Raw genomic sequence first — 16373 nt, 5'->3', positions numbered from 1 at the left:
TCTGATGACACTCAACTAATGCCGATAAAGACTTCAGCACTCTTTATCAAGGTATATTTTTTTGCCGTTAAAAGTTATTTTTGTTGTAGTGAAAATTTCAATAAATAGAAAGATACATAATTTTCACGTTTGTTTTTAATTAAAAAAAAAAATATATATATATATATATATATAGATATATAGATATATATATATATATATATATATATATATATATATATATATTAGTACTTATTAAAACATTATTTACTATGTTATACCTATCTTATCTTTGTTACTAAGTGCTCCTATTACGTATGACAAAGTCGAATTATAAAGGTTTAACAGGGAAAAAAGTATACCTATTAATTTTTCGACATTTAAATGACTTACAAACATGAATAGAGGGAATTGTTAAGGAAAAGAAGAAGAAAACCTAATTAATACGTAAAATTGTGTTTGAAAACTTCCCTTCTTTGTTTACTTTCCCAAAGCATGGAGGTAAATTTTCCATAGAAAATTTCCAAGTATTTCTAATCCAAGCTTCAAAAAATAGATAAAGATTATATTTATATGTATAGTTCTAGTCTGCATAATTACATTTCATAGCAAATCTTTTGTTCGTTTTGGAGCTTTGGGTTTGTATAATTCGCCAGATACATTCAACTTTTATATAAATAGTTCGGTTTTGTATAAATTCAGTTATACATTGTGATTTGTATTATAAGATATGTATTTGTATAATTATAAGTGCATAAGACGAAATATATATGCATTTATATTTATATATACACTTTTCTCTCGCATTATACAAATGCAAACATATTTTATACTTTTGTATACCGAACGGGTAATTGTATACCAAAAATGACTAATTATGTAACCAGATGACAAAAAAAAAAAGGAAATATTTACTGCGAGTTACAAATAAAATAAACAACAACTATAAAATTTATTTAAATTAATAATTTATTATTTCATACAATTTTCCCAAGAAATAACTATGTATTACAAATTTTAAACTTTTTATTAATATGATAATTAATTATATACAAGTATTCTATAGTCTATAAGAATAACACTTTGAATTATAATAATGAATTAACTCCCTTTTCTGCTTCTACCATTATTTGGACATTGATCACTAATGATGTTAACATCTTCTTAACAAATCTTTAAATTATAATTTCAAATTTTATATTTTAACTTAGACAATATATATATTAGATCTTAAATTTGACTTTAAATTTTAACTTTGACCTCCAATTTTCATTACACACAAACAGACACTTTACTATCTAACTTTTAAATAAATAAACACATGTAGAATAGAATCTTTATATTAGTTCTTTATTTATTAGTATGAATTAATAATTTTAAAAAAATATGTTAAAAGTTTTTTATTGTTGAGAGTGGGATTTGAACCCACGCCCTTTCAGACCAGAACCTTAATCTGACGCCTTAGACCAACTCGGCCATCTCAACTTTACTACTTATTTTTATTATTCTCTGGAAAAAAAATCGTAAGAATTTGAAAAATACCTATAGTATTTTCGAAAATCATGACTAAAATAATATTAATCTTGATAAATTTTCTCGAGATACTTTAAAGTAATATCACTCCACTAGCAGACTAATTTTTCTAGAGCATGACATTACAAAAATGATTGGAAATAATATAATATATTCTTAAAGCAATACTATACGTCCTTTAATTTGATTTAAATTTATATTTATGTCTTTTAATTTTGAATATGTATAAGTAGGCGTTTAAATTTGTACAACATTGAATAAATAGATGTACATGTCTTATATATTCCACGTGATAATTTTTATTCCTACATGGTGTCTTGTGTGTATTATTTCGTGTGGAATTCACGTGTATATTTGTTCTTACCTATGGAAATCCAAATTTGTTAGACACAAGTATGAAATGAGGCCAAGTTAACGAGCATAATCATCTAGTCCTATTACATTCTCCATTGTTTTCGGCTAATAATTCTAACAAAAAATTATTTTTGGGGTGCAACAAGAGTTTGTATTCTCAAATGATATCATATAAATTTGTGTGTATTGTGAAAATTTTTGTTTTCTCTATGATTACTATCTTCTTTCGAAATTAAAAAGATTTTTAAAAGTCGTAACAATTATGATCAATTCAATCTACCTTTTTAGAGGACAATTTTTCACATTTAAATTATATATTAGATATATTAATACTCTACTCCATTCATCTAAAAATCATAATTTTAGTCGACAATTCATCGAAAACACCATCAAACTATACTCTAGAAAATGTGAATTCATTAAAAATATGGTTGTACCACATTAGTAGGTACCCTAATCCACCACTATTTTTTCTCCATTCAACATAACTAATTAAAGTCTAACCCTTTTAGTTAATTAAATTTTTTATGTTTAGAGGAAATCACAGGTTGTCAATTCCCTATATGTCCCATGACTAACAAAAAACAGTTGACTAGTTTGTTGTTTCACCGCCACTTAATAAGAAATTGATAATGAAGAAACATATTAAATTCAAGACAACAATTGTACATAATAATACTAATATATATTTTGCGTTTCTACTTACCTATTTGTTTGTTTTAAAAAAATAATGATACCATAAAAAAAATAAAAGTAGAGGTATGCTCTTATGTTATGTTTAAAATAACCAAGTTCTATGGTCCACTAAAAGTGTCACACAATTAAATAAGATATAATACATATATTGGATTCTAAATTTGGTTTCAAATTTTAACTTTGACCTCAAACTTTCATAGTGCACAAATAGGCATTTTAACTATCCTATCTTTCAATAAATAAACACGCGATTTTTGGAGGGAAAGTGTGTGAAATACAAACGTTCCCTAAGTGTATTAGTGAGCCAATCAGTGACTGTCAACTAACTAAACATTTTACATGTCTTTTTTTAAAAATATCTTACATGTCATTTTGAAACTAAAAAGAAATTAAAATTAATTTTAATCAATATAAAAGAGATTCATTAAGGGTATAATTGTCATTTCTTTTACCTTTGTGGGCCTCGAAAATTATTCCTCACTCGCGCAGAATGCGTGCATTTCACGCATTTTGTCAACTAGGAATCGCGTGTTTATTTTTTGAAAGATGGGATAGTGCCTATTTGTGTACTATAAAAATTTGAGGTCAAAATTAAAATTTAAAATCAAATTTAGAGTCCAATATATGTATTATGTCATTAAATAAACATGACCGCAAATATTGATACGGTGGGATCACTACATGTGAAGGACTTGAAAGGAAACAAAACGTTTACCTACTCAAAGCCAATAAGGGCTTTAGTCAACCTAATTGAAAGTTCATGCTCTAACTAATAGGAGTAATAAAAAGTTCTATACGTTTGATTTTGCTTGGTCTTTATAATAATAACCTATCTGTGTAGTTCTATATAAATATAATAACAACAAGATATTTAAAGTGACATCTCGTCGAATAAAATTTGGGAAGGTAAAATGTATGCAAATTTTATCAGGGGTAGAGTTAGGTAGAGGTTCGTGGGTTCGAACGAACCCCGTAACTTTTTCATAGACCCTATTTGTGTGCTATAAAATTAATTAATAACTTGTGAACCCCTAATAAAACTGATTAACAACTTAATGATACGGAAGGAAAAGAAAATTTAAAATTCCCAAACTCCTAATGCTGGCTCTGGCTATGGACTTTATCACCATTTCATGTAGGTAGAGATGTTGTTTTAGAAAGACTCTCGACTCAAGTGCATTAAATTCGAGCAAAAGAATAAAAAAAATTAAACAAAGTATAGTTATCAATAATAAAAACAGTGCAAAGTCTATAAGAAAAAAAATAATAACAATAACAAAATAGTATGATATAGAATCATGTTTAGTTTTCTATAAATAAGGTTTAAAAAGAATGAGATATACATCGATCTTACATATACTTTTATGAAATTAAGAGGTTGTTTAAAACAAATTTAAAGAAATATAAGAGTCAAAAACAATGAAAAAAAATAGGAAGAAAGACTTTGCTTGACTTTATTTAATTTGTGCTAATAATTAAGGATGATTAATTTTTGTTGGGCAAGTCCACATCCCTTGTAGTAGAAAAAAACACTCAACAACTTTGCATGTCCAGACACAGCAAAAAGTCGTCGTGGACATGAGAAAACTTAGAAAATGTAGAGAAGAGTTATAAAAAATTAAATATACTCATAACTTCTACTTTTTTGATTTCACACTCGATAAGATATTAATATGTATTGAAGCTCTGATTAATTTGAATTGAGATCGGGCAAAGCTCATTTAAATATAAAGTCAGTGGCGTACGCAGGATTTTCATTAAGAGGTGTCAATGGGGGCTTGAACACACGATCTCATACAATGCTTGTAAATTCTTATTTTAAGAGGTGTCAATTTATGTATTTATATTTATCAAAACTAAAATTTAACCACTATATATAACGTAATTTTTTGACGAAGGGTTATCTTTCGTTATGTGAAGCGCTCCCGAATAAAAAAAACTTCTTATCTAAAATTTGAACCTGACAACTCTGATTAAAGATAAAAGATCGCGTACTCCTATTTTTCTACAATTTAAGAGAAGTCAGCATGGGTGACTCTTTACCGCTAGCCAGGAAAATGTCATGTTAGAAATATTTAGCAATTTTTTAATTAATTTCTCATTTAACTACTGATTAATGAGACAAATTGTCATAAGTTATACAATTAATTGACCATTACGTACCTTTAATGACGTAGTGCCATGATGGCTATCTGAATATTCGTGGAAACAAATAATATAAAAAAATTTCCACTTGATTATAGTATAAATACATGAACCAAATCATTTAAAATTATAACCTCACAAGTCACAATATTATGTGTCAAAGTTTTAAGAAAGAGAGAAACAATGAAGGTACTATACTTTTATATATATTTTCTTTATAGTCCATTTGAGCATATAAAATTATAAGTCGACCAAATTAACTTACATATATCAAATATGCTTATAAGAAGAAAAAAAAAATCAATTAAAATCATAGATTTGTTATCTCTAGTTTGTTGTTTTACAACTTGTATGCATTTTTAATTTCATCAACTCTTTTAGTTATCTCTTTATTTGTCTTTAACATATGCACTAAAACAAGTTTATTATGTAACACCTAAAAATATGCTTATTTAGTACTACTTAATTGTTTGTTTTCGTTATTTTTAATCAGCAAACTCAAACCAACGATTAATTAGTATGATTATTGATAATTTGTGATTAAATGCAGATAAAGGTAGTTATTGATGTGTCTGTGAATGGATGTCAACCTCGACCAAGTTTGAAGAATTGTATTTTAGGGTGGTTGAAGCCAATGGTACCTTGCTTATTTAAACAACTTACTTGCAAAAATAAAGTCATGACTATAGCAGCAACTTTACCAGGTACGTATAGCAACGTTATATACTATATGATTCGTATCAAAATCTTTGATACATACATATACATATTTATTATAACACTAAACATATTTTGTAAACTAGACGGTTCAAAAATATTATGTGTGTCACTTAACATTAGACTCGCTCACTATAATAGTAAAGTCAAAGAACTAGTATTGTAGTATTACATTGTTATACTGGATAAAATTTAGTGATCATACGATACGATTAAATAAATAGTATCATAAATATAATTAATTAGACATGACATGACATGATTCATTCATGTTTGCAGGAGTGGAGAAAGTAAGTTTAGAGGAAGAAAAGAATTTGCTGACAGTGATAGGAGAGGGAATAGATGCAGTGGAGCTGGTTAATATTATTAGGAAAAAAGTGGGATTTGCTAAAATAGTGAACCAAGGTCCAGAGCCAGTTGAGAAAAAAGAAGAAAAAACACAAGAGAAAAAAGATGAAAAAGTGGTTAATTCATGTAATTGTCATAGTTGTTATTATAATAATAATAATAATAGGATAATTCCTAGGGTTGAAATGTGGGAAGTTGATCCTTATACTAGCTACTCATGTTGGTGATGCATATCTTTGAGGAAAAATAAGAAGAATTATATTACTCTTTTTTGTTTCTATTTCATGTAATATTATTTATTATTATTATTATTCGAGGAGTTTTAACAAGTTTTTCGTTTATGGTGTTTCGTTATCAAATTAATAAGATAAGGATTACTTTCTTTTCTTTCGTACTTATCATTGTTGAGGATTTTTTTATTTTTATTATTAAGAAAAGGTTGTAGTTTAATTAGTGATAAGAAAATAATAACTTATACTTTCTGTCCTAATCTATACGTAATAGTTTAACTTGATATGAAATTTTTAGAAAAAAAAATCTTTTTAAATTTATTATCTCAAATGGTGTTTGAAATGTGTCGTCTTTTTTTATCTGAATATAATAGAGATTTAAAAAAAAAATTATATAATTTATAAATACATATATTTTAGTTTAAGAAAATCTTAAAAAATTGATGTTTAAATTCACACCAAAAACAAATTTGTTCATCGCTCTGAATCGCATTAACATAAATATATTAAAATGGAATGGGTGGAGTAGAATAATATCGTTGATAAATGTGTCTACATTTTGTACGATCATAAAAAACAATAATATATTTTGATTAGTTGTGGAAAAATTTTGGATGGATAAGAGTACACAGATATTTTTGTTCTGTTGGACAATTAATTTTATGGCGTGGGGGTTGCACTTTCAAAATTGGGATAATGAACGGGTAGTCTTTCAATTTATATCAAAATTTTAAAGACATAATTATATTATATTAAGGTTTTATTAATCTTTTGAATTTATTTTATTAATAATTTTTTATCCTTTTTTGACCTACGTGGTACTATCTTGTGGGTCCAATATTGATTGACTTTTTAAAAAAATTAATGCCACGTAAAGGAGTTGAAAATTACTTATAAAATAAGTTCAGAGGATAATAAGACTTTAGTGTAGTATAAGTGTATCCCTTTAATTTCGGATATAGGTTGAAAGGATATTTATGCTTTTTCCATCAAAAATTCAAACAATTAAAAATAGAGAAAATTAAGATTAAAAAAATTGTTAATATTATTCTTTTTAAATAAAAAACTAAAGATAATAGTGACACGTCAAATAAAATGAAAATGAGAAAAGTATTAGTCGTCACTAGGAGAGTCGTGTCAATTTAGTATTACCATATGACAAACTATATAATTATTATTTATTAGTACAACGTTAAAAAATCTAATAATTCCTATTTAATTAATTTTAGGACCATTATATATTTATTTAGGAAGTCTCAGTAAATAGAAAGATGATACACTTTCTTTTGGTGTATTTTTTTAATTATAAATAGATATTTATTTTTTTATTTAGTTTTAAAAATCAACAAATAATTTATTATGGTATATTTATCTTATCTTCGTTATTAAGTGCTCTTATTAGGTATAACAAAATTGAATAGTAATTTTTTTCACATTAATAACTAGCGAAAATGAAGTTTTACTTAAAAAAAAGTAAACTTATTCATTTTCTGACATTTAAATTACATGAAAATATGAACGGGGAATATTTGATATGAAAAAGATGAAGAAAACCCAATTAACACGTAAAAATTTGTGTTTGAAAACTTTCCTTTTTGTTTACGTTTAAAAAAAATAATTATGGCTACTGATCTCCTCTAGAAAATTTTCAAGTATTTCTAATCCAATGTTTCAGTAAAATTACCATGAAATTATTGAATTGACTTTGCAATAAATATATGTGAGAAAGTAATTTTACAATCTTGATTCAACCTAATTTATGATTTTGTCTACACAATTTTAGAAATTTGTCAAAGAAGAACTTAAGTGCCCAAAAAGACGTGATCAAATTGACTACTCATCACCAGGTATTTAATACTTATAAGACTTATCGCAACCTTATAGATCTATATGCTATCACGTGTTTATAATTTAAATCTCAAAACGATATACAAAGACTTTCATTTATATACCATCTATATACACTGTGTATTTGTTTATGATTGAAAAGAGAAAAAATTAACAAGGTATAGAGATATGTTAAAAGAGCATGTAATTATTTGGTTAAGAAAATCTAAATATTCATTATTTGACAAAATAATGTTTTGAAATGTGCAAGTATATTCATTATTTGACAAAATAATGTTTTGAAATGTACAAGTAATATTGGGCCTATAACTATAAGGTGAGCCTAGTCAAGCTTCAAGTCATACTTTAGTATCATTAAATCAAAGGATAAAGAAAGAGATAACTATGTGTTACATATTTAAAACTTTTTATTAATATAGTAGTAATTAATTATATACTTGTATTCTCTATGTATAACACTTTGAATTATAATAATGAATTAATATTTTATTTTTGCTTCCATCATTGTTTTAACATAAAATTTAAAATGACGTCTTATTTTGACCTTTGATAATGCTTTGTTTTTGCTTCCGTCATTATTTTAACATGAAATTTAAAATGAGATTGTATTTTGACCTTTAATGATGATGCTAACATCCTCTTAACAAAAAATGGGATTTGAACCCACGCCCTTTCGGACCAAAACCTTAATCTGGCGCCTTAGACCAACTCAGCCATTTCAACAATGTTTTTATTTATTTATTTATTTTACTTAAATTTTCCATTTAATTATTCAATCCTTATTTAGGGATCTATAAGATATTGACTTTAGAAAATATATGAAAAAACAAGAAACACTTGATACACGGAAAAGAATACATTACTTATTTTGTTTTTGAAAAATCATTTTTTGCCCACTTTTTAAAAATTAGGTCGATTATTAATTTTCAGATAAATTTTCTCAAGATACTTAAGAGCAATATCATTGATTCCATAAAACTCTAGTACATAATATTACAAAATGATAAGAAACTGATATAATATATTCTTAACGTAACGATATATTCATTAAAATAATTCTACACAATATAATATAACATGATATGTATGAAATGGTTTATAACAACCTTGAAGGAATAATTAGGCTTAATCATGATTTATTTAGTTTGTTTAAATCTACTTATTAAAGTATGACTTGAAACTTGACTAGGTCACTAGGCTCATGTTATACATTTGTCTTGTTCAATAATGAATATATAGAATTCTTTTAACTTTAATTATCAAACACATCTCACACGTATAGATGAGAAATACTATTTAAGTCTGAAACGTAAAATTTTCATAAATTTTATAATAATATTCTTTATTTCTCCGGGTATAGTGAGAACATGAGAGGTCACTAATCAATTACTATAGTTAGTAGATTAAAGATATCCTATAACTTAGAAGACACATTATAATAAAATGACGAGGAACCTACTTTAATTTAATGTTATTGCCAATGGCTAACACCTAATTATTCTATGTATATTATAATAAAATAGTAATAATAATGAAGTATTTAACACTTCCGATGTAGTTGATAGCATCATTTTTTGGACATGAATTATTTCAATGATCTAATCTTGTATTCTATTGTTAATATATCATTAATCTTTGACCCTTATTTGATCATTAATATGCTAAAAATCCTTTCTAGAAATCTTAATAATTTTAAATTTTAAATTTAATTAGTACTCTAGTCTTCTGGTTGACTCGTTTGGTTAACAACTAATCGAGAAATACATTTTCCGTGTCTACACACGTTTATTCTAAAATAATTCCAAAAAGTTAATCATCTTTTTCTATTTATTTTTTTAAAAGTAATTACACTTCTACTTTTTTCACGTCCACTCAAAGTTCATATAATATAAAAACATAAAGTGAGGCCCACTTTAATGAAATAGGACTAACCAAAAAAAATTGAAATTAGCTACGATCTAATCCATTCATAAATTGGTTATATTATAGATAACATAATCTCTTTGTTAATAAACTACCTCTAATGCGTTTTTAGTAGTCTAACATAATCTCTTTGTTAATAAACTACCTCTAATGCGTTTTTAGTAGTGACTAGTCTCCCTTGACCCTTATTGCTTAGTGTCTCTGCATTTCCAATATTATTAATTAATAGAGCTCGATCGTGACATAATATTATCGCAAATAAATAATATATAATTGTACCCTTTAGCTTAATCTCATTTCACATTTATATTTTTAAATTTTAGGTATGCATAAGTAGGCACTTAAACTTGAACAAGTAGACACTTGAGTTCTATGTGGCACAATACATGCAGGATATCACATAGGACAAAAAATGACATTTAGGATGTCATGTAGGACATGTTTGTCTATCTGTTCAACTTTATACAAGTTTATGTGTCTACTCGTGCACATCCAAAGTTGAAGGACATATTTAATGGTGAAACTTACCCGCACCTGGTGTTTACATTAATCGAATTTATGCACGCCACGTGTTTAAATTTATAGTTCATTTTACTCAATCTGAATTAATTAACATGTGTTCTACTTCATTAAATCACATAATAATAAATTTTAACGTGAACACCAATGCGAATAAATCTTTTCTATAAATGTACGCCCTACAAACTTATATGATTATTAGAAGGAAATATGTAAAAATAGAACGAACAATTTCCATCCTCATTTATTAAGATTGAACATGACAATTTTCTTTTTAAAATGGAAGTAATATAGATTTAACCACAAAAAAGGAATATATGTAACAGAAATATAGCGTCCACGTCAATTATGAACATGACAATTATCTTCTTATATATTTTTCCATAATTCTTACTCAAAAACTAGTTTTGAAGTTCAATAAAATTTAATATTTATTTCTTATCATGATATTTAAGTTAAAATCACCTTAATTTTATTTGATGTCAAACTCTCACGACTCATGATTTATTTGATAACAAATACTCGATTAATAATCGCGAACTACTTTAATTGTGTCGATTGTTTTTTTTAGAGCGTACGAAGCAAGAAAATGGGAAAATGGGTATTACGTCTCTTGCTTTTCGACTTCGTAATCTCTTTCAATTTTCCGGTGATTTGCGTGGAAGATGCATCATGACTTAGTTAAATTTTCAATGTTAAAATTGTAGGTTGACTTGTTGACTTATTGACTTATTGACTTTTTTGGGACTCCATTTATCAAGAAGAATTCAGGTAAAATTTAATCGTACAGAAGTTAATACATACATGTTATGTGTTTAAATTTATTATTTATTTTAAGGAAAAGGGTCAAATATGCCCCTAAACTATTTGAAAAGGTTTAGATATACCCTCCGTTTAAAGTTTGGTTCATTTATACCCTCGCCGTCCAACTTTTGGTCTACATATGCCCTTTTGGACGTTAGTTGGCCAACTCGGAATATCCAACTCATTTTACTTTTATTTAAATGCCAAATGGATATTCCACGTCATTTTTATGTATCATCCCTTGACATTTATATTCAAGGAAAAAGGGTCAAATATGCCCCTAAACTATTCGAAAGGTCTAGATATACCCCCGTTTAAAGTTTGGTCTATTTATACCCTCACGTCCAACTTTTGGTCTACATATGCCCTTATGGGTGTTAGTTGGTCAACTCAAAATATCCAACTCAATTTACTTTTATTTAAATGCCAAATGGGATTTCACATCATTTATATATATTATTACTTGACATTTATATTAAAAGAGAAAGGGGTCACTTATGCCTTAACTATCCGACCCAATTTTAAAACACATATACGACCGTCTTTTAAATGGTTCAATTATGCCCCTAATCCGACTCATATATGTGTGAATTATTTTGTTATTTACATCATCATCGCCTGCTGCAGCTTGCAATTGTGTCTGTAACGTTGTTGCGGTGAATTCCTTTGCTCTAGCCCTTACCTGCCAGATTTGCGCCTCCAGCTCTGCGTTGCGCCTAAACGCTTTTCAAACCTCGACTTCCTTTTCCTTTAGTTGTCGTGCCATTGATTCCTCGGCAGTTTCAATCAGAGCACGATAGTGTTCGCCATTTAAATGGTTCAATTATGCCCTAATCCGACCCATATAGGGTATTTAAAAAAAAGGGTCAGGTTGTATAGATTACTTAAAAGACGGGTCATATATGTGTTTTAAAATTAGGTCGGATAGTTAGGGGCATAAAAGGCCCCTTTCTCTTTTAATATAAATGTCAAGTAATAATATATAAAAATGATGTGGAAAATCCATTTGACATTTAAAGAAAAGTAAAATGAGTTGGATATCTCGAATTGACCAACTAACATCCATAAGGGCATATGTAGACCAAAAGTTTGGACGCGAGGGTATAAATTAACCAAACTTTAAACGGGGGTATATCTAGACCTTTTGAATAGTTTAGGGGCATATTTGACCCTTTTCCCTTGAATATAAATGTCAAGTGATAATAATAAAAATGACGTGGAAAATCTATTTGGCATTTAAATAAAAATAAAATGAGTTGGATATTCCGAGTTGGCCAACTAACGCTCAAAAGGGCATATGTAGACCAAAAGTTGGACGGCGAAGGTATAAATGGACCAATCTTTAAACGGAGGGTATATCTAAACCTTTTCAAATAGTTTAAGGGCATATTTGACCCTTCTCCCTTTATTTTATTTTATTATATCACATAATAATAAAAATTATGTTATTTAATATAAACACTTGATACAAATAAATTTTCTCTGTCTGTTTGAATTTTGTACTCTTTTTCCAATTTATATATTTTAATATTAATTTAATTAATCATAAAACTCAAAAAAGTAGAAGAAACTTTTGCAATTTGCATCATTCAATCTTACCTTACATGTGCATAATATATCAAATTTAATTTAGTGATTTTTTTTTAAAATACACCAAATAATTTATATTTAGATATATATTTTTTGTTTTCATTTATTTGCATGATTTTAATTTATCATAAAAGTATCCTTTTTTTTAAATAAGAGCAGAGAGATTTATTGTTTATGGCTTATAATGTTAAAAGTTATTAAAGTGTTTATCTTACTCATACACTAAAAGTGTTCCAAACAGGTGGATTTCAGCTCGAGCCTCCTCGATAAATAATTATGCTATATATAAAAAGTAAAATTTATGTATTGATGTAGATATATTAATTTTGAATTTCCTTATAAACAAATGCAAGTTGTAGCTTAGTAACCAAATCTCCTGTTAATTTGATACGAACATCGAGGATTTAAATCCCCTGTGAACATTTTATTTTTAAGCTTTTCGGTATATATTCAGAGATGTATTTAGAATTTTCGTTTAGGAATTCGAAAAATAAAAGTATATATATGTAAATAAAGCCTTTAAAAATGAAAAACTTGAATATTTTTGAATTTAAAATCACATTTTTAACACATTTAAGTAAAAAAACACTTTTAAAAATGAAAAACAAAACTGAAAAAAGGAAAAAATATAACTCTTGTTGGGATTCAAACCAGTGACATACAAACCAATATATATATATATATATATATATATATATATAAAATTTACTTTTTATACATATTGTTTAATTTTTTATCATGGGAATCCGGGTAAATCTTTGGAGACCACGTGAATCCGCCCTAGTATAAACTACTACCTTCTTGAAAATTGTGTTTTGTTCACACATTTATAGGTTTATTTTTCAAATGTCCTCAATAAAAATTCTAGTTTTTTAGTTTCACTATATATTGCTACTTCCTTGGAATTCATGTGCTTTGTTCGCATATTTTTAATCTTATTTCATAAATCACTAAATAAAATTCTAAATCCGTCACTACTAGTAGTTACCATCAAAATTAAGTCATGCTCATGACGTATAGAGGTTTTGCGGATGACTGAATCATTCTTCTTGAATACGCGCTCTTTTACTCATTAATTAAAAATTTAACTCTTTGAACCTATCATATCCAACTACTTTATCATTTAGCCCTATAAATAGCGAGGAATATTCAAGTCTTTCTCACTGCAATTTCCCAGCATTTCAAATATTCTTTACTCCTAACCAAAAATTTAATTCCCCAGCAAACAAACAATCAAAATGAAGGTATGCAAATATAATATAATATAATTTTGAATTTATTTTTTTTGGTATATGATTTAACTCTTTTATTAACGTATGTTGTTAAATTTTTGCAGCAAAAGGTTGTTATTAGACTATCTTTAAATGGAAACGGTCAGAAAGATCGAACCAAGGCCTTCAAAATTGCTGTTTCTCAATCAGGTAATTCCAATTGAGAATTCGCAAAATAATGTTCTTTCTCCTTTTTGTGTTCTTTCTGAATATCCTCGTAAAGATAATAATTTTTTTTAAAAAAACGTGCGAATTTAGCTCATGTATTGTTTTTTTTTTTAATTTAGGCGTAGAATCAGCAGCTATAACAGGAGACGGAAAGAATCAACTCGAAGTTGTGGGAGAAGTAGACGCTGCGACTCTAACGAGCTTATTGAGGAAGAATTTGGGCCAGGCGGACTTGGTTAGCGTTGGCCCGGCTGGTGGCGATAAAAAACCCGCAGCTCCAGCTCCAGCTCCGGCTGCAGCTGCAGCTGCGGTGGTACAATCGCAGCCCGACTCGTATTACTATGTTTATCCGCCTTATCAATACCCTGTTTACCAAGTTACAGATTCTTATGGTCAATCGAATTGTTCCATTATGTGAAGAACAGGGAGATCCAAGATATAATAAAATTGTATTCACCGTCAAATATTTATTGATATGTTAGATAGATATTAGAGCTATTGGGTTTATGTAAATCTATGCGAGACAAAATAAACGATATTGGGAGGTCGAAATAAAGTATCATTTTAAGTTTTTTTGTTTTGTTCGTTCAGAGAGCTTAGTGGACTATTCGTAGATGAAGAGTTTTGGTTTTTTTGGTCTTTGTAAATCCGTTCCAAGTAATAAAATATACTTCTGCGTTTCAAAAGAACGACTATACATTTATTTTAAAAAGAATAATTATTTTTTTTAATTAATATTTTAACTTTAACTTTCCACATGACACGTTTAAGATTACAAGATTAAAAAATATTTTGCTACATTTGACATAACTTTAATTTCGAACCACAAGATTAAAAAATCATCTTTCTTTTTCTAAACTCCGTTCCAAGATAAACTGGGTCATTCTTTTCTAAACAGAGAGAATATGATTTTTTTTCTGAATGATCCAAATAAAATAAAGTTATAGGAGACAAAAAGATAATATGTTTATGCTCATAATATTTCCCTAATTTTTGAGTAGTTTATAAATTTAAAAATTAGAGAAAGCTAGCTAGAATGTAATTTGATATTATGGTTGTTAAAACTCTTTCCAAATTGGTAGATGATATGCACACTATTATAATCCACAAGCGAAATTAACATAGAACTAATTTAAATGAAATTTCTTTCTCTTAAAACTAATCTCTAGTTTTATCAAAAGAAAATTGATAAAGAAGCAACATAATTAGACAATAATAGTTTGATATGCCATTACAAACTTGATACGAAGTTATCTTTGTTAGGAGGCATTTTACTTTTTAATATTAAATTTTTCTTTTTAGCGTGAATAAAAATTTAGTAGAACTTCAATATGAATATCAAATATCAAATAAAAAATTGAAAAAAAAAAACTCAAAAATGTGAATTGTGAACAAAAGAGGGTAGGCTGGTTGGGGCCCAAAACTAGAACATTTTATCTTTAACTTAATAATTAACACAAGAAGTTTCGTCATACAATAAAAAGACCTTCTTATAATGGGTCATTATAATATTATTATCTTTATGATATAGAACCTTTAAAAAGAAAAATTAATATTGCTTATTTATTGTTAAATTGTTCGGAGATAGCATATTTTTAATAAAATATTGTTAATTGATTACTAAATAGAATTAACGATAATTTTATGGTTTAGCTATAAAATGTAATTGTGGCTAATTCGAAGTGTTTTTAGGAACTAGTGATTACCCTCCCTTGTTGCTTAGTGCCTTTGTTTTTTCCAATATCATTAATAGAGCTCGATTGTGACAAGTTATTTTTGTCAATACTTGGAAGAAGAATGTACTTTATTCGTTCATTTTTATTTGTCATGTTAAATTTTTTAAAATTAATTTAACTAATTTTTAAAGTTAAATTAGATTGCATTAATTCGATATTTTGAACAAAAAAATTAGATATTCAAAAGCTATATGAAAATAGTATAAAGTGTAAATTTTTGCATATCAATATAATGAAAAAATACATTTTAAAATGTTAGTTAAAGTTCTTATAGTTTGACTCAAAAAATAGAAATATGACAAATAATAATCGACGAATGGAGTAACAAAAGAGTCTATTTATGATTATTAGAAGAAAAAATAAAAAATTAGAATGGACGATTTATATCCTCATTTAATTAGACAAAACATTGATATATCTTAGAAATTAAAGCAATTTAACCACACACAAAAAATAAGAAGGAATATGTCAAACACAAATGTTCAAATTTAAAGATCACATCTTAATATTCA

The 16373-nt window shown here is 27.0% G+C and overlaps 2 protein-coding genes, 1 long non-coding RNA gene and 1 other non-coding gene across 4 annotated transcripts; 3 read left to right on the top strand and 1 right to left on the bottom strand.

Annotated features, from left to right (window-relative positions):
* Window positions 1-1383: 1383 nt before the first annotated feature.
* On the bottom strand, window positions 1384-1464 carry TRNAL-AAG (transfer RNA leucine (anticodon AAG)). The gene has a single exon. It is a non-coding gene; the product is annotated as a tRNA-Leu (tRNA).
* A 3378-nt stretch (window positions 1465-4842) lies between these two features.
* LOC101250708 (heavy metal-associated isoprenylated plant protein 2-like) lies at window positions 4843-6166 on the top strand. Its single transcript, XM_004243166.4, has 3 exons — window positions 4843-4896; window positions 5258-5411; window positions 5704-6166. The coding sequence occupies exons 1-3, from the start codon at window positions 4891-4893 to the stop codon at window positions 5997-5999; spliced, it is 456 nt and encodes a 151-aa protein (XP_004243214.1). The 5' UTR covers window positions 4843-4890; the 3' UTR covers window positions 6000-6166.
* Window positions 6167-7783: 1617 nt separating this feature from the next.
* On the top strand, window positions 7784-13151 carry LOC138337253 (uncharacterized). Its single transcript, XR_011210826.1, has 3 exons — window positions 7784-7849; window positions 11000-11063; window positions 12928-13151. It is a non-coding gene; the product is annotated as an uncharacterized lncRNA (long non-coding RNA).
* A 629-nt stretch (window positions 13152-13780) lies between these two features.
* Window positions 13781-14814, top strand: LOC101251005 (heavy metal-associated isoprenylated plant protein 16). The gene is made up of 3 exons (XM_004243167.5): window positions 13781-13930; window positions 14023-14107; window positions 14245-14814. Exons 1-3 carry the CDS (start codon window positions 13925-13927, stop codon window positions 14541-14543), a joined length of 390 nt encoding a protein of 129 aa, XP_004243215.1. The 5' UTR covers window positions 13781-13924; the 3' UTR covers window positions 14544-14814.
* Window positions 14815-16373: the final 1559 nt, after the last annotated feature.

This window comes from Solanum lycopersicum, chromosome 7, assembly GCF_036512215.1.
Source record: "Solanum lycopersicum chromosome 7, SLM_r2.1".
Classification (NCBI taxonomy): domain Eukaryota; kingdom Viridiplantae; phylum Streptophyta; class Magnoliopsida; order Solanales; family Solanaceae; genus Solanum; species Solanum lycopersicum.
Note: the sequence above shows the minus strand (reverse complement) of the source record. Positions and strands in the feature narration are given on the sequence as shown.